This window comes from Gobio gobio, assembly GCF_949357685.1.
Source record: "Gobio gobio genome assembly, chromosome: 15".
In the NCBI taxonomy this organism is placed as follows: Eukaryota; Metazoa; Chordata; class Actinopteri; order Cypriniformes; family Gobionidae; genus Gobio; species Gobio gobio.
In genome coordinates this window covers 5,494,184-5,514,261 of record NC_137108.1, presented here as the reverse complement: position 1 = coordinate 5,514,261, position 20,078 = coordinate 5,494,184, and the positions used below count along the sequence as shown (strand labels likewise).

Sequence of the window (20,078 nt, the reverse complement as noted above, 5' to 3'; positions counted from 1 at the left end):
GTTACGCTATTCTGGACTACCTTTGAGTTATATCAATAAACCTTGTTTTACTTTTATTTCATCATCGTCTTCCTCCTCTTTCCATCCATGACAACGGTCATGTCTCACTCGCATGTGGAACGTCTTTTCTTTATTTACGTCGCTGTAATGAAGTCCCTATCATTACACAAACCACAAGACTTCTGGAACAATGTCCTTTGGACAGACGAGACCAAAGTGGAGATGTTTGGCTATAATGCACAGCGCCACTTTTGACCGAAAACCAAACACAGCATATCAGCACAAACACCTCATGCCAACTGTCCATCAGCTGATGGAGGGGTGATGATTTGGGCTTGTTTTGCAGTCGTCCATGAACTCCTCTGTATACCAAAGTCTTCTAGAGTCAAGTGTGAGGCCATCTGTCCGACAGCTAAAATTGGGTCATGCAACAGGACAATGATCTAAATTGTATATTATGTTCTGATACGTAAAACCATAGAATTCAAAGGGTGTCCTTTCTTTTTCACGTGACTGTATATTGCTGGATTCACCTACTTGCCAGTCTTCACACAAAGTCAGTTCACAGAGGCTTAGTAAGTAACTTAATCATTAAAGTGAAAACATTTGAACACACTTTCTATTTAATCATCAATACAAGGCCTATTACAACTGAATGGCACCAACAGAAACAGGACATTTCTGCTCGATTCTCAGTCCAAGCTGAACTCAAAAGTTGTTAGCTCTGGAAGTATACTATACTCAGGCTACATTTATCTTTCCATGGCAGAGATAGTAAGAGGAGTAGAGTAGAGTAGACATACATTATATATTATACTCATACTACATGTACTGTATCTTTCTATGGCAGAGATAGTAAGAGGAGTAGAGTAGAGTAGACATACATTATATACTATACTCATACTACATGTACTGTATCTTTCCATGGCAGAGATAGTAAGAGGAGTAGAGTAGAGTAGACATACATTATATACTATACTCATACTACATGTACTGTATCTTTCTATGGCAGAGATAGTAAGAGGAGTAGAGTAGAGTAGACATACATTATATACTATACTCATACTACATGTACTGTATCTTTCTAAGGCAGAAATAGTAAGAGTATGCTGTTCTGAACTCAACTGATACCATCTGTGACCCACTCCCTCCAAACACTGACAGTCTCACTCTTAAAAAGGCCAGTATATATTTTATTCAACTTATTTTGTTTTATAGTATGAAAATCCTTATAATATGGTCCACTAGCAGTTTAGGGACAATCCGTCTTACTTTTTTGCATCAAATTAGTTCAATGTATATTTTTATGTAAAACGTTATTAACAGCCATAAAAATAAATAAATCAAAATATTAGTTTTAGTGGTTTATGCAACTGGAAGTTCGTCAGAAACTCCACCCTCTTACAAAACCAGGAAGTCATTATTTCTTACTTTCATTTTTACTGAAAACGAAATCGAGTCAGTGTTGTGAAGAACAGAGGACACATATATTAGGATATTTGTGTATGTCTGAATTAACCCAGATTTAGATTGTAATGGTTATTTGCTTTTCAAACCAAAGATCAGAAAGTGAAAGTTAATTTTAGATCATTGGATCTTTTACAAGACGAGGACATGGATTCAAAATCCGCGGAAGAGCTTTCGTGTCCTGTTTGCTGTGACATCTTCAAGTTTCCTGTTTTATTGTCCTGTAGTCACAGTTTTTGTAAAGAGTGTGTCTCCAACAGTTCTGGAAAACGAAGGGAACTCAGGAGTGTCCCGTCTGCAGGAGAAGATCCTCAAAAGATGATCCTCCAGTTATTCTGGCATTAAAAAACTTGTGTGATTCATTCCTGAAGGAGGGAAATGAGAGTCGTTCATCAGAGTCTGAGGAGATGTGCAGTTTACACAGTGAGAAACTCAAACTCTTCTGTCTGGAGGACAAACAGCCTGTGTGTTTAGTGTGCAGAGACTCAGAGAAACACACCAAACACACATTCAGACCCTTCAGCGAAGTGCTTCCAGCCTACAAGGTAATGTCTCTCATTTCATGAGTTAAATACAGTGATAAACATACCCACATGAAAAAATACTATACTATAGTAAAATTACTCTAGTAAATACTATAGTGTTTTTGAACCGTACTATAGTAAATATTATACTACAGCAAATTAAAAAAGTGTAGTAAATACTATAATATACTACAATTTACGGTAGTATCTTTACTATAGTATGGTTCAAAAACACTATAGTATTTACTAGAGTAATTTTACTGTAATTTCACTATAATATACTATAGTATTTTTTCATGTGGGACAGTAATAAATCAGTATTTATTTTTGCTCAGACTAAATCTCAAGCATATATTTTATCAGTGTTTTTCTTTGGAAAATGTTTAATTCATTACATTCCAAAGCATAATTTATAATGTCATAATTTTTACTGCACTACATTTCATAAATAAAAGTAGTTGTTGTTTTTTTACCTGGAATACTAATTACATTAAAAATATAGTACTTTCTTACTTGTACTCAAGTAAAATTTTAATTACTTTTACTTGAGTAAAAGTATACAATACTACATTTTTAATGTAATTAAGTATTAAATGATATTCAATATGAAACATAGTGCAGTAAAAAGTACAATATTATGTTTTGGAAGGTTGCGAAGCCACCATAAAATAATCCCCAAACAGCTGTAATTATCAAACACACATATTATATTAAATTTAAAGTGTTTTTTATCACTTATAAGACTTTTTACATATTATCAATTACAAGAGATGCGAACGAACGCAAGGTTTCTCGTGTGAACGCTACGCAAAACTTTCCTGAGAGAACGCAAAAGCATTTTAATTTTTTTTTTGCCAACTCCATCACCATGTCCCTTAAGGGGCTCCGTAGAGCACTGGTAATCCAGATTTGGTCATCTTAAAAGGTGTGATCCAGTCCAATTTTGCTTTGAAAAACCGGCACAAAAGTACGATGGATTACCTGATCCTGGATAGCAAAACATGGGATTTCCAAATCCAGATCATTTTGAACAACTGGCCCTTGATGTTTGACCTTTCCAAATGAAATCAAAAATTGTCCTGCAATTTTGCTTCATGAATGACCCATTTAACATATAAATATTATAACATTGAAAACATCCAGACACACAATGTTTAAACCTCTTATAGCTTCGAACATTTCACAGATTTTCATCTTAACCTGTAGGAGGAATTTAATACAGCGCTGGCGTCCTTACAAAACAAGTTCGAAGATGGAGAAGAAATGAAAAAAGAGTGTGATAAAACAATCCAACACATCGAGGTGAGGATGCGTAAAGAGTTAAACTCTCAACATTCACACACACAGTTTATTATTGACATTAGTGGAGTGTGTGTTCACACAGAGCTGACTGAAGTGAATGTGATTTCAGTCTCAAGCTCAGCACACAGAGCGTCAGATTAAAGAAGAGTTTGAGAAGCTTCATCAGTTTCTCAGAGATGAAGAAGAAGCTACAATCACTGCACTGAGGGAGGAAGAGGAGCAGAAGAAGCAGATGATGAAGGAGAAGCTGGAGGAGATGAACACACACATCTCAGCTCTTTCACACACAATCAGAGACATGGAGGAGGTGATGAAAGCCAATGACGTCTCGTTTCTAAAGGTGACCAATCAATCTGACTTGAGCATAAAACAGCTTTGAGACTCAGGGTTTGATAAGATATTAACATGTTTTCAAACTCTATATTTTCCAGAACTTCAGCGTCTCAATGGAAAGGTGAGTGAGCTGCTCGTATCTCTTCTCTCAGTGGATCTGAACTCAAATTCACTGCAGTTCTGACTCCTGAATGTTCCTCCAGAGTCCAGATCTCACAGCCGGATCCACGGATGAGTTCTGGAGCTTTGATTGATGTGTCCCGTTACCTGGGTAACCTGCCGTTCAGAGTCTGGAAGAAGATGCTGGAAACTGTCCAACACAGTGAGTCTCAGATCTGACACCAGCGCAAAACATCCTTCAGATAGAAACACACACAACATTAACATCTCACGCGTCAGAAGGAGCGAAAATTTACGTCTGTTATGGGATTCAGAATTAGACGTGGCAAAATGGCTCGATAGCGCCACCTACAAAATTTCAACAAAGTGCCCCTCCGCTACGTTTCACGTACAGCTATGAAACAGGAGAGACAGATGTAACAGCCCAATACCTACAAAAAAGTGTCCTGGTAAGAAATCTGAAAACCAACAGGAAGTGAGATATTTAGAATTTTCTTTTCAAAATTGTCGCACATTTTGCCATTTCCAGACGTTGTACTTTAATTTGTTATTTTTCTTCTTCCCTTTCTCTTCAATATTCAATATCTTTGATATGAATGTTATCCTTAAAGTTCTTACGATATCTGATGTTAAACATTTTATTAATATTTCATGATGTTATGGAATTTTTCAAAGAATTATATGTGAAACTTTTGTATCATCTTAAATGTTACATTTATATTTTTGGAAACTAAAATAAATAAATAAAAAGTTTTCAATTGCGTTTCGCAACTAAATTAAATACAAAAATATACATATATAGAAAAATGTATTTTACATGCCTGAACTTGCAATGCATTAAGGAATGAAACAAAAAAAAAATTACATATATGAATGCGAATAAAGAAATAATTATTCTCAAGTATTATTAACAGAAATATTCAGCTCGATTATTTGAGTGGGTAACAATAGCATTATTTATGATCTCATTCAACGAAGTCTTTATATGTGCTTTATATTTCTAATGCTATCATATTTCATCCTGTAATCTGATGTTCTTCTCTTTGCAGCTCCTTTGACTCTGGATCCAAACACAGCAAATCCTCGTCTCACACTCTCGTCTGATCTGACCAGTGTGTCGGACGGGGATGCAGATGAAACACTTCCTGATAATCCAGAGAGGTTTGACTGGTATCCATGTGTCCTGGGATCTGAGGGCTTTAACTCAGGAACACACTGCTGGGATGTGGAGGTTGGTGACAATACAGAATGGATTCTTGGAATAACCAAACCATCAAACCAAAGGAAGGGAGTGGGTTTCTTTAAGCCTAATGTCTGGTGTGTGGCGTACATGGACAGTGAATACAGCTCACAATCCCCAGAGCGACCCTACACTGTCTTTCCTGTTAAAGAGAAGCTTCAGCGTGTGAGAGTTCAGCTGGACTATGACAGAGGAAAAGTGTCATTCTCTGATCCTGTAACTCAAATCTGTCTGCGCACATTCAGGACGTCCTTCACAGAGACTGTCTTTCCATTCTTACATAATCAGTGCACAACTCCTCTGAGGATCTTACCAGTTAAACTGATCATTACAGCAGAAAATCACAGTTAATCTGATTCTGCTTCTAGATTAATTCAGTTTTGTAATTATGGTTCAATAATAACACTGCAATCAAAGGCTCTCATTCGTCAACCACACTTAAGTTTTAAAATTATTCTATAAATCAATAGTTGGAAACATATGAATGCACTGATTAAAGGTTTAAGGTTTGGTTAAAGATTTTCCTCATTCAAATAAACCGGATGCACAAAACTACCACATGTAACACCACAAAATCACCACAGCAGATGCAAAATGATGCACTTCAGTCAGGGCCGACCCAAGCCCTTATGGGGCCCTAAGCAGAATTTGATTTGGGGGCCCCTCTGTGCCACCAATACGACTGACTATTGTCAGTTCTTGATAATTCGCTCACCCATTATCAATGTTAGATGTAGCTGTGTTGCTTACATCATGTCTGCCTGTCATGTTTTTACCCTTAAACGGTTTTTAATTGTAACAGTAGCAAACCCACAAGAGTGCTCAGATGTTAACTTGCACTTTAATATTCAAAGTCTCTTTTAAAAGAAGCCTCTTATGCTGAATATGCTCACAATTTTTGCCCCAGAACTGTTTTCAACTGTTGTTGGAGTGCTGTTTTCCTGAATACCATCACGATTGAAAATGTGACACTGATTTCATATGACAGTTCCATAAACAATGAATTAACATTAAGTCACTTACATTTCAAACACAATATTGACTGTTTTTGTTCTATTTCAGCAGCGAAATAGTTCCAAACAAAGATCACAGCAGAACCACAACGCCTCTCACAGCAACAGAGCGTTACTGAATGATTCAGCTTTGAATGAATCGGTTGAATCAAAGATTCAATGACCTATTCATAAACGACTGCCTCATTCTTAAATGAATCAGCCGTTTCACTAAATCGACTCAATGACTCACTCATTAAGACGGTCTTGAATGAATCAGCCGTTTCACTGAATCGACTCAATGACTCAATCATTAAGATGGTCTTGAATGAATCAGCCGTTTCACTGAATCGACTCAATGACTCACTCCTTAAGACGGTCTTGAATGAATCAGCCGTTTCACTGAATCGACTCAATGACTCACTCATTAAGACGGTCTTGAATGAATCAGCCGTTTCATTGAATCGGCTCAATGAATCACTCATTAAGACAGTCTTAAATGAATCAGCCGTTTCACTAAATCGACTCAATGACTCACTCATTAAGACGGTCTTGAATGAATCAGCCGTTTCACTGAATCGACTCAATAACTCAATCATTAAGATGGTCTTGAATGAATCAGCCGTTTCACTGAATCGACTCAATGACTCACTCCTTAAGACGGTCTTGAATGAATCAGCTGTTTCACTGAATCGACTCAATTAATCACTCATTAAGACAGTCTGTAATGAATCAGCCGTTTCACTGAATCGACTCAATGACTCACTCATTAAGGCGGTCTTGAATGAATCAGCTGTTTCACTGAATCGCCTCAATGACTCACTCATTAAGACGGTCTTGAATGAATCAGCCGTTTCACTGAATCGACTCAATGACTCACTCATTCAGACGGTCTTGAATGAATCAGCCGTTTCACTGAATCGACTCAATGACTCACTCATTAAGACGGTCTTGAATGAATCAGCCGTTTCACTGAATCAACAGAACGTTCCCACATGGTCCTCTGTTGGTCATATAATAACGTTCCCGATATGACTTTAGGGGGACGTTCCATTTAGATAATTCTATGGTCACATGGCTTGGGACGCTAACAGTAAAGAGCAGATCGGCTAAGCCACGGCTCCACATTAGTAGTGCACAGTGAGAAATTTAAATTTATCTACCACAGTATTTCTGTGTTGATCTTTTCCACCATGATATGTTTCTGGCCTGTTTTGTTTCTTATATTGGACTGTTTTTCTGCTCGAGGCTTTACCTCTGTTCACAACCACATTCAAACTGATTCAAGACGTTGATTCTGATCCATGTTTGATGGCCAGGATTTATGCCACACATGATTCTTATACATTCATCTTTGCATTGATCAATAAAAAGTCATTCTATATTGGATTGTTTTAATATCTTTATTAGTCAGTGCACAGGCTTAGTTATTTGGCTTAAGGTTAAAACATTAAAACCAGTTAAAAATCCTCTTTGGCTAAATTGTCATTTTAAAAACATAGTTAAAATTGTTAACTTAATTGTTAAATTAAGATGATTTGAAATGTTTGGTAGCTGGTGTGTTGTGGGAATGTACCAACTTTGATGTATTATAGAGGACATAGAAAAATGTGATGTCCTGATCAATGTGACTTTTGTGAATTATCCCCTGACTGTTGGAGAGTTTCATGTTTCTTGTTCATGCTAAGCCAAGCCAAGCCAAGCCAAGTCTATGTTTATTGTATTACTGTTCACATTTTGGATTTAATAAACTGCGCTTTGGTTCATCTACGCTTGCCTTCAGTGGACTTACGTTACAAGGGGACATAGGAAAATGTGATGTCCTGATATTACGCCCCACGTCTAGGAATAGAGAAAACTCTAAAAAAGGTGTAATAAAACTGGGTTGTGGTAATGAAATCCCAGTAAAGAACCACTCCGGTCCATAATCAAACAGAAAAAAGGTGTTACATTTCTTAAGGAATAACAAGAGAAATAAAGAGCGTCTCTTCAGGGTGTCCCAAGGCCAAAAACACAAACAAAACTATATAAAAAGAAAAGGGGAAGAAATTAAATAACCTGAACAAATAGCAAAAAAAATACATTTAGCTTACCTAACTCCCTAACAAAAAAACTGAGCCAAAATAATTGGCATGGAACCCTTTCACTCCACGATCTTAGAACATATTGTTGGACTTTAAGGGAACATGATCAGATCTTACACTTAATGCAACTTTCACGTGATCTTCAAAAGTTTGATCATCAGCCGGAGGAGGAATCCAGGAACTCTCAACCCGATCGAGACCGAACCAACAATGAGCTCCCAGTCGAGTGCCGGCACTCCTTATATCCATAGATATACATAATAAAGGCTAGATGTCTTACGGCGGAGTCTCTAACGTCATCACCGGCGGCCATCTTGTCACAGGCAGGGCTCTATGGCTCCTGATGTAAGGCGAGTGATCTGCACGAACACAAATACTCTTACATCGCTGAAATCTTGATGGATTTACAATCGGTTTGCTTTCTTACAAACGTTATTAATGTGGCTATAATTCTGGATGCTTGAACAAATTATGAATAATTATTCATAAGTACGCAGTATCATAACTACATCTCTGACGTTTATAACAAACCAAACAGTTTGAAAATTGGTAGAAAATTGAGCAAGTTATGGTTATTTAAAAAGTACATACACGATGTTACGAGTGAGCGAGCTGACTGTGACAAGATGGCCGCCAGGTGGCCAGCAGCACGGACGAGACATCTAGCCTTTATTATGTATATCTATGCTTATATCATCCACACCTCGACTGGACAACCAATGGTGATCGTACACACCATCACTGGACAACCTATCAGAAGTCAGAAGGAACAGGGAGAGAAAGAGAACACAGAGACATAGAACAAATACAAGAAACGCAGGTCGTAACACCTGATCAATGTGACTTTATGTCACGGACATTCTGTTATTTTTGTATTATATTCATTTTCATGAAGTTTCCTGTTTTCCCCTGTCTAAGTTCCCACCACCTTTTAGTTGTCATTGTTGTTCATTAATTGTCACAGGTGTTTATCATTTGTCCTTCATCTACCTTTTTAGTTTGGTTCTGGCCACTCCTCAGTGTGTTGACTGTGTCTGAACTGTTACGCTATTCTGGACTACCTTTGAGTTATATCAATAAACCTTGTTTTACTTTTATTTCATCATCGTCTTCCTCCTCTTTCCATCCATGACAACGGTCATGTCTCACTCGCATGTGGAACGTCTTTTCTTTATTTACGTCGCTGTAATGAAGTCCCTATCATTACACAAACCACAAGACTTCTGGAACAATGTCCTTTGGACAGACGAGACCAAAGTGGAGATGTTTGGCTATAATGCACAGCGCCACTTTTGACCGAAAACCAAACACAGCATATCAGCACAAACACCTCATGCCAACTGTCCATCAGCTGATGGAGGGGTGATGATTTGGGCTTGTTTTGCAGTCGTTGAGTCGACCATGAACTCCTCTGTATACCCAAGTCTTCTAGAGTCAAGTGTGAGGCCATCTGTCCTAGTCAAGTCAAGTCAACTTTATTTATATACCGCTTTTAACAATGCAGATTGTTTCAAAGCAGCTTCACAGTGTTAAACAGGAAAAAAATGCAATAGAATTTTATTCAGCCGTATAGCCGTTCTGGAGAAAACGGTGATGTCATTAATAATTAGATTTATATGGATATTTAGTTGAAAAATGCAGTGTCCCCAACTGAGCAAGCCAAGCCAGAGGCGACAGTGGCAAGGAAACCAAAACCCCATCAGGTGACCTAATGGAGAAAAATAAACCTTGGGAGAAACCAGTCGGGGTGCCAGTTCTCCTCTGGCCACAGCTAAAGCTTGGCCGAAATTGGGTCATGCAACAGGACAATGATCTAAATTGTATATTATGTTCTGATAAGTAAAACCATAGAATTCAAAGGGTGTCCTTTCTTTTTCACGTGACTGTATATTGCTGGACTCACCTACCTGCCAGTCTTCACACAAAGTCAGTTCACAGAGGCTTAGTAAGTAACTTAATCATTAAAGTGAAAACATTTGAACACACTTTCTTTTTAATCATCAATACAAGGCCTATTACAACTGAATGGCACCAACAGAAACAGGACATTTCTGCTCGATTCTCAGTCCAAGCTGAACTCAAAAGTTGTTAGCTCTGGAAGTATACTCAGGCTACATTTATCTTTCCATGGCAGAGATAGTAAGAGGAGTAGAGTAGAGTAGACATACATTATATACTATACTCATACTACATGTACTGTAACTTTCCATGGCAGAGATAGTAAGAGGAGTAGAGTAGAGTAGACATACATTATATACTATACTCATACTACATGTACTGTAACTTTCCATGGCAGAGATAGTAAGAGGAGTAGAGTAGAGTAGACATACATTATATACTATACTCATACTACATGTACTGTATCTTTCCATGGCAGAGATAGTAAGAGGAGTAGAGTAGAGTAGACATACATTATATACTATACTCATACTACATGTACTGTAACTTTCTATGGCAGAAATAGTAAGAGGAGTAGAGTAGAGTAGACATACATTATATACTATACTCATACTACATGTACTGTATCTTTCTAAGGCAGAAATAGTAAGAGTATGCTGTTCTGAACTCAACTGATACCATCTGTGACCCACTCCCTCCACACACTGACAGTCTCACTCTAAAAAAAGGCCAGTATATATTTTATTCAACTTATTTTGTTTTATAATATGAAAATCCTTATAATATGGTCCACTAGCAGTTTAGGGACAATCAGTCCTACTTTTTTGTATCAAATTAGTTCAATGTATATTTTTATGTAACTGATTTAAGTTATTAACACCCACATGAAAAAATACTATAGTATATTATAGTAAAATTACAGTAAAATTACTCTAGTAAATACTATAGTGTTTTTGAACCATACTATAGTAAAGATACTACAGTAAATTGTAGTATATTGTAGTATATTATAGTATTTACTACACTTTAATTTACTGTAGCATATTTACTATAGTACGGTTCAAAAAAACTATAGTGAGTAATTTTACTATAATATACTATATTATTTTTTCATGTGGGTGCAGCCATAAAAATAATAATAAAACAAGATTAGTTTTAGTGGTTTATGCAACTGGAAGTTCGTCAGAAACTCCACCCTCTTACAAAACCAGGAAGTCATTATTTCTAACTTTCATTTTTACTGAAAACGAAATCCAGTCAGAACAGAGGAAACATTACATTAGGATATTTGTGTATGTCTGAATTAACCCAGATTTAGATTGTAATGGTTATTTGCTTTTCAAACCAAAGATCAGAAAGTGAAAGTTAATTTTAGATCATTGGATCTTTTACAAGACGAGGACATGGATTCAAAATCCGCGGAAGAGCTTTCTTGTCCTGTTTGCTGTGACATCTTCAAGGTTCCCGTTTTATTGTCCTGTAGTCACAGTTTTTGTAAAGAGTGTGTCTCCAACAGTTCTGGAAAACGAAGGGAACTCAGGAGTGTCCCGTCTGCAGGAGAAGATCCTCAAAAGATGATCCTCCAGTTATTCTGGCATTAAAAAACTTGTGTGATTCATTCCTGAAGGAGGGAAATGAGAGTCGTTCATCCGAGTCTGAGGAGATGTGCAGTTTACACAGTGAGAAACTCAAACTCTTCTGTCTGGAGGACAAACAGCCTGTGTGTTTAGTGTGCAGAGACTCAGAGAAACACACCAAACACACATTCAGACCCTTCAGCGAAGTGCTTTCAGCCTACAAGGTAATGTCTCTCATTTCATGAGTTAAATACAGTGATAAACATACCCACATGAAAAAATACTATACTATATTATAGTAAAATTACTCTAGTAAATACTATAGTGTTTTTGAACCGTACTATAGTAAATATTATACTACAGCAAATAAAAAAAGTGTAGTAAATACTATAATATACTACAATTTACTGTAGTATCTTTACTATAGTATGGTTCAAAAACACTATAGTATTTACTAGAGTAATTTTACTGTAATTTCACTATAATATACTATAGTATTTTTTCATGTGGGAAGAAACAGTAATAAATCATTATTTGTTTTTGCTCAGACTAAATCTCCATGATTTACTGCCAGAGGCGGACAGTACTTAAGTATTTTTACTTTCTACTCCAGTACATTTTTCAAGTATATATTTTATCAGTGTTTTTCTTTGGAAATTGTTTTAATTCATTACATTCCCACATGAAAAAATACTATAGTATATTATAGTAAAATTACTCTAGTAAATACTATAGTGTTTTTGAACCATACCATAGTAAACATACTACAGTAAATTAACAAAGTGTAGTAAATACTATAATATACTACAATATACTAAAATGTACTGTAGTATCTTTACTATGGTTAAAAAACACTATAGTATTTACTAGAGTAATTTTACTATAATATACTATAGTATTTTTCATGTGGGACAGAATACAAGTTTTTGGAGGCACCACTGGGACCCCATCTGTAGATCTGGGCTCCTTGGCACCCTATATTAAACCTAGTATCACAAATTTAGGAGTAAAAGTGGATCCTGAGCTTAAATTTGACAGTCAGATCAAAGCTGTTGTCAAATCAAGCTTCTTTCATTTGAGGCAACTGGCCAAAATAAAGCCAATTCTGTCAAGACAACATTTTGAAACTGTAATCCACGCCTTTGTAACTACACGGCTGGACTACTGTAATTCGTTATATGTGGGGGTTAGTGGGTCCTCCATCACCCGTCTCCAGATGATACAAAATGCAGCAGCACGTCTTTTAACGGGCACACGTAAACATGAGCACATTTCCCCTATTTTAGCTTCTTTACACTGGCTGCCTATTCAATTTAGGATCCGTTTTAAAATTCTGTTATTTGCTTTTAAATCACTAAATGGTCTTGCCCCGCCATACCTCTCTGAGCTTCTACACTCTTATAAACCCGGCCGCTCTCTCAGATCAGATGAACAGCTGCTCTTGACTGTGCCTAAAACTAAGCGTAAGCTCAGAGGGGACCGTGCCTTTGCTGTGTCGGCCCCAAAACTATGGAATGATCTCCCTTTGCATGTTAAGCAGGCCTCTTCTCTATCTGTTTTTAAAACCCTTCTTAAAACCCATCTTTTCTCTTTGGCTTTTGACACTTAGTAAGAGGTTGACTTTATTTTATTTAAATGATATAATTTGTTATTTTGATTGCTTTTATTCTGTGGTTATTAATTGTACAAATGTGTTTTCTGTACAGCACTTTGGTCAACTGTGGTTGTTATAAAGTGCTTAACAAATAAAGTTGGTATGGTATGGTATGGTAACTGGCCCTTGATGTTTGACCTTTCCAAATGAAATCAAAAATTGTCCTGCAATTTTGCTTCATGAATGACCCATTTAACATATAAATATTATAACATTGAAAACATCCAGACACACAATGTTTAAACCTCTTATAGCTTCGAACATTTCACAGATTTTCATCTTAACCTGTAGGAGGAATTTAATACAGCGCTGGCGTCCTTACAAAACAAGTTCGAAGATGGAGAAGAAATGAAAAAAGAGTGTGATAAAACAATCCAACACATCGAGGTGAGGATGCGTAAAGAGTTAAACTCTCAACATTCACACACACAGTTTATTATTGACATTAGTGGAGTGTGTGTTCACACAGAGCTGACTGAAGTGAATGTGATTTCAGTCTCAAGCTCAGCGAACAGAGCGTCAGATTAAAGAAGAGTTTGAGAAGCTTCATCAGTTTCTCAGAGATGAAGAAGAAGCTACAATCACTGCACTGAGGGAGGAAGAGGAGCAGAAGAAGCAGATGATGAAGGAGAAGCTGGAGGAGATGAACACACACATCTCAGCTCTTTCACACACAATCAGAGACATGGAGGAGGTGATGAAAGCCAATGACGTCTCGTTTCTAAAGGTGACCAATCAATCTGACTTGAGCATAAAACAGCTTTGAGACTCAGGGTTTGATAAGATATTAACATGTTTTCAAACTCTATATTTTCCAGAACTTCAGCGTCTCAATGGAAAGGTGAGTGAGCTGCTCGTATCTCTTCTCTCAGTGGATCTGAACTCAAATTCACTGCAGTTCTGACTCCTGAATGTTCCTCCAGAGTCCAGATCTCACAGCCGGATCCACGGATGAGTTCTGGAGCTTTGATTGATGTGTCCCGTTACCTGGGTAACCTGCCGTTCAGAGTCTGGAAGAAGATGCTGGAAACTGTCCAACACAGTGAGTCTCAGATTTGACACCAGCGCAAAACATCCTTCAGATAGAAACACACACAACATTAACATCTCACGCGTCAGAAGGAGCGAAAATTTACGTCTGTTATGGGATTCAGAATTAGACGTGGCAAAATGGCTCGATAGCGCCACCTACAAAATTTCAACAAAGTGCCCCTCCGCTACGTTTCACGTACAGCTATGAAACAGGAGAGACAGATGTAACAGCCCAATACCTACAAAAAAGTGTCCTGGTAAGAAATCTGAAAACCAACAGGAAGTGAGATATTTAGAATTTTCTTTTCAAAATTGTCGCACAGTTTGCCATTTCCAGACGTTGTACTTTAATTTGTTATTTTTCTTCTTCCCTTTCTCTTCAATATTCAATATCTTTGATATGAATGTTATCCTTAAAGTTCTTACGATATCTGATGTTAAACATTTTATTAATATTTCATGATGTTATGGAATTTTTCAAAGAATTAAATGTGAAACTTTTGTATCATCTTAAATGTTACATTTATATTTTTGGAAACAAAAATAAATAAATAAAAAGTATTCAATTGCGTTTCGCAACTAAATTAAATACAAAAATATACATATATAGAAAAATGTATTTTACATGCCTGAACTTGCTATGCATTAAGGAATGAAACAAAAAAAAAAATACATATATGAATGTGAATAAAGAAATAATTATTCTCAAGTATTATTAACAGAAATATTCAGCTCGATTATTTGAGTGGGTAACAATAGCATGATTTATGATCTCATTCAACGAAGTCTTTATATGTGCTTTATATTTCTAATGCTATCATATTTCATCCTGTAATCTGATGTTCTTCTCTTTGCAGCTCCGTTGACTCTGGATCCAAACACAGCAAATCCTCATCTCACACTCTCGTCTGATCTGACCAGTGTGTCGGACGGGGATGAAGATGAAACACTTCCTGATAATCCAGAGAGGTTTGATGAGTATGCATCTGTCCTGGGATCTGAGGGCTTTAACTCAGGAACACACTGCTGGGATGTGGAGGTTGGTGACAATACAGAATGGTGTCTTGGAATAACCACAGCATCAAACCAAAGGAAGGGAGTGGGTTTCTTTGAGTCTAATGTCTGGTATGTGGAGTACATGGACAGTGAATACAGCTCACAATCCCCAGATCAACCCCTCACTGTCTTTCCTGTTAAAGAGAAGCTTCAGCGTGTGAGAGTTCAGCTGGACTATGACAGAGGAAAAGTGTCATTCTCTGATCCTGTAATCAAAATCTGTCTGCGCACATTCAGGACGTCCTTCACAGAGACTGTCTTTCCATTCTTACATAATCAGTGCACAACTCCTCTGAGGATCTTACCAGTTAAACTGATCATTACAGCAAAAAATCACAGTTAATCTGATTCTGCTTCTAGATTAATTCAGTTTTGTAATTATGGTTCAATAATAACACTGCAATCAAAGGCTCTCATTCGTCAACCACACTTAAGTTTTAAAATTATTCTATAAATCAAGCGTTGGAAACATATGAATGCACTGATTAAAGGTTTAAGGTTTGGTTAAAGACAAATTTTCCTCATTCAAATAAACCGGATGCACAAAACTACCACATGTAACACCACAAAATCACCACACCAGATGCAAAATGATGCACTTCAGTGTATAACTGAAATACAACTGCAGTGACAAATATAAGTCATGATACCATAAGACAAAATGACCATTGACCATTGACACAGGACTATTACAATTTTCAGAAAACCTTACTACAGCAAAATATTTTGCTTATTTTCTTCATTTTGTTGCCTTTTGTTTTATATATATATTCACTTTCTTGATTATTTTGTTCTTTATTGTTCATTTATTTTGTTTATATTCATTTTGTTGCTTATTAGGACCCGAGCACTGATGGTGTTATTGAAATTGCTCCGTTTATTTTTTATTTATATTCACTTGCTTTCTTGTTTTGTTATTTTGTGTTCATTTTGTTGCTTGTTCATTGTTTATATGATATTGCAGAGGTTTATTATTCATGTTATATCAACAGTTTCATTTTTTGCATCTTGAAATAAATATCTCCAAGTTGTGTTTGTTTCCTTTTTCTGTTTAGAAGAAAACTGAGCCTTTAAATCTTCTTTGTAAAAGCTTTACAAGCCATAAATAGTCCTCACTTTAGATGAGCTCACAAAAATAGTTGAAGGTGCAGTGTGTAAATTTAGCGGCATCTAGTGGTGAGGTTGTGAACTGCAATCGCCCACCGCTCACCCTGAATTTACGAAGCACTGAGAGAAGCTACGGTGGCCAACACAGGACAAAGATGTCGTCATCTGAGACAGCAGAGAGTGACTAGCGCTCTGTAGAGAAGTTTGTCCCTTTAGGGCTACCGTAGAAACATGGCGGCTCAAAATGGCTGCTTCACTGTAAGTGGACCCGCGGTGTATGTAGATAGAAATGGCTCATTCTAAGGTAATAAATACATAGCGGCTCATTATGTAATGTCTTTATACTCCACTGACAACACAGTTATGCAGGGCTCGACACTAACACTCGTCTGATTGCCCAGGACAAGTGGATTCTTTGAAGGGGCAAGTGAGAGAGAATTTTACTTGCCCGACCGGACAAGTATCCTGATACTCGATACCTGAAAACGTCAATAAAAAAAACTAGGGAATCAGCAAAATGCAAGAATGATTGAGCATTAATTTAGTGTAAGTGCCGATCGATGGTGGATAATAATATATAATGTAAAGTGAACTGACGGTTTGCGCTGTTGAGGCTCGCACTGCCTCTCGAGGAGAAATCGAAACACATGAGCACAGCTCACACAGAGAAACTCAGTTAACATACTGCGGTAAACATTCAAAATGTGCAGTTTTTATTTTTATAACATATGATACAGTTCGAGCAGGAGTGCTGTTTTCCTGAATACCATCACGATTGGAAATGTGACACTGATTTCATGACAGTTCCATAAACAATGAATTAACATTAAGTCACTTACATTTCAGACGCAATATTGACTGTTTTTGTTCTATTTCAGCAGCGAAATAGTTCCAAACAAAGATCACAGCAGAACCACAACGCCTCTCACAGCAACAGAGCGTTACTGAATGATTCAGCTTTGAATGAATCGGTTGAATCAAAGATTCAATGACCTATTCATAAACGACTGCCTCATTCTTGAATGAATCAGCCATTTCACTGAATCGACTCAATGACTCACTCATTAAGACGGTCTTGAATGAATCAGCCGTTTCACTGAATCGACTCAATGACTCACTCATTAAGACGGTCTTGAATGAATCAGCCGTTTCATTGAATCGACTCAATGACTCACTCATTAAGATGGTCTTGAATGAATCAGCCGTTTCACTGAATCGACTCAATGACTCACTCATTAAGACGGTCTTGAATGAATCAGCCGTTTCATTGATTTAACTCAATGAATCACTCATTAAGACGGTCTTGAATGAATCAGCCATTTCACTGAATCGACTCAATGACTCACTCATTAAGACGGTCTGTAATGAATCAGCCGTTTCACTGAATCGACTCAATGACTCACTCATTAAGACGGTCTGTAATGAATCAGCCGTTTCACTGAATCGACTCAATGACTCACTCATTAAGGCGGTCTTGAATGAATCAGCCATTTCACTGAATCGACTCAATGACTCACTCATTAAGACGGTCTGTAATGAATTAGCCGTTTCACTGAATCGATTTAATGACTCACTCATTAAGACGGTCTTGAATGAATCAGCCGTTTCCCTGAATCAACTCAATGACTCACTCATTAAGGCGGTCTTGAATGAATCAGCCGTTTCACTGAATCGATTTAATGACTCACTCATTAAGACGGTCTTGAATGAATCAGCCGTTTCACTAAATCGACTCAATGACTCACTCATTAAGACGGTCTTGAATGAATCATCCGTTTCACTAAATCGACTCAATGACTCACTCATTAAGACGGTCTTGAATGAATCATCCGTTTCACTAAATCGACTCAATGACTCACTCATTAAGACGGTCTTGAATGAATCATCCGTTTCATTGAATCGACTCAATGAATCACTCATTAAGACGGTCTTGAATGAATCAGCCGTTTCACTAAATCGACTCAATGACTCACTCATTAAGACGGTCTTGAATGAATCATCCGTTTCACTAAATCGACTCAATGACTCACTCATTAAGACGGTCTTGAATGAATCAGCCGTTTCACTAAATCGACTCAATGACTCACTCATTAAGACGGTCTTGAATGAATCATCCGTTTCATTGAATTGACTCAATGACTCACTCATTAAGACGGTCTTGAATGAATCAGCTGTTTCACTAAATCAACTCAATGACTCACTCATTAAAGGATTAGTTCACTTTCAAATAATCTTTTGCTTATAATTTACTCACCCCCTTGTCATCCAAGATATCCATGTCTTTCTTGAATGGCGGCAGTGGCTCAGTGGTTCATGTAGGTTGTCTACAAACCGGAAGGTTGGTGGTTTGATCCCCGGTTCCACCTGACCAAGTGTCGAGGTGTCCATGAGCAAGACACCTAACCCCAGCTGCTCCCGACGAGCTGGATGGCGCCTTGCATGGCTGACACCGCCGTCGGTGTATGAATGGGTGAATGTGAGGCAAAATGTAAAGCGCTTTGGATGGCCGTAGGTCTGTTAAAAGCGCTATATAAATGCAGTCCATTTACCATTTCTTTCTGCAGTCGAAAAGAAATTAAGATTTTTGATGAAAACATTTCAGGATCTTTGTCCATATAATGGAAGTCAATAGACCCCAAACGGTTCAAGGTCCAAATGAGAGGTTCAGTACAGCTTCAAAAGGGCTTTAAACCACATCAAACGGTACCAGACGATCAATAAGGGTCTTATCTAGCGAAACGATCTGTCATTTTTTAAAAAATAAATAAAGTTTAAGTTTTATAAGCACAAATGCTTGCCTTGCTCTGTTCAGTGATGCGCGCTCGTGACGTCACGTAAAACGCAATAAAAATAAAATAGACTTGACAGCCCTTACTGGAGTTCCACAACTACTGAACTTTGAACTCTCTCCCAGCCGGTGAGGTGCGCGGTGGACCAATCCACGGCAAGAGAGGGGCGGACTCAAAATGTTTCTAAACTTAAAAGCATTTTTTGCCCGTTTGCGTTTTTATAGTTTTTCTACTTACACAATTATTTTAATTAAGTATATGTATGTAATCATATTATTGATATATAGAGTGTAGAGTAAAAAAATGCTGACCACAGTTAAGATTTTTCTTTTCTTTATTTATTTCATTTATATTGTCAATGTCATTTATTTATAAGGTTTGGCATGCTGACCAGAAAGATTTTTTTTAAAGTCTATTTTTGTTTATTGAAAAACATTATCTTTAAAGTACTTTAACTTTGCATTTGCAGTCAGCAGAGCCAAATGTTATATCATTACAGTTCTAAATTTTACTATAGATATTTATTTTATATAATCTTTTTATATTCTAATATTCTACTCTATTGATATTGATTTGATTAGTAATAAATAAATCTTCCTCAGTTTTGATCAATTGTTCGCCTGTTTGGGAAGTGTTTGTCATGTTTTGACAATAAAGAGTAGTTTAAAACCACAGTTAACTGTCTGTTTTCTACATCTTTCACCCAGGAGCAAAAATGTGCCTTTAAACTTTAAACAAATAAAGATTTGACATTTATCGTGATAATTATCGATATCGACTGATATGGAAAATTATATCGTGATAATTTTTTTGGGCCGTATCGCCCAGCCCTACTCTGGCCATAGCATTGGGTTGTTTTTCCAGTCACAGATACTGTGCGGACAATCCAAGCCAATACGGCT

At 37.1% G+C, this 20,078-nt stretch overlaps 1 protein-coding gene across 1 annotated transcript; it reads left to right on the top strand.

Annotated features, from left to right (window-relative positions):
• Positions 1-1,485: 1,485 nt before the first annotated feature.
• LOC307138600 (uncharacterized protein) lies at positions 1,486-16,305 on the top strand. Its single transcript, XM_079837030.1, is given in 13 exon segments — positions 1,486-1,707; positions 1,710-2,012; positions 3,198-3,293; positions 3,403-3,633; positions 3,725-3,747; positions 3,830-3,948; positions 4,796-5,202; positions 11,478-11,762; positions 13,484-13,579; positions 13,689-13,919; positions 14,011-14,033; positions 14,116-14,234; positions 15,082-16,305. Coding segments are annotated over 13 exon segments (2,568 nt in total). The 5' UTR covers positions 1,486-1,614; the 3' UTR covers positions 15,624-16,305.
• Positions 16,306-20,078: the final 3,773 nt, after the last annotated feature.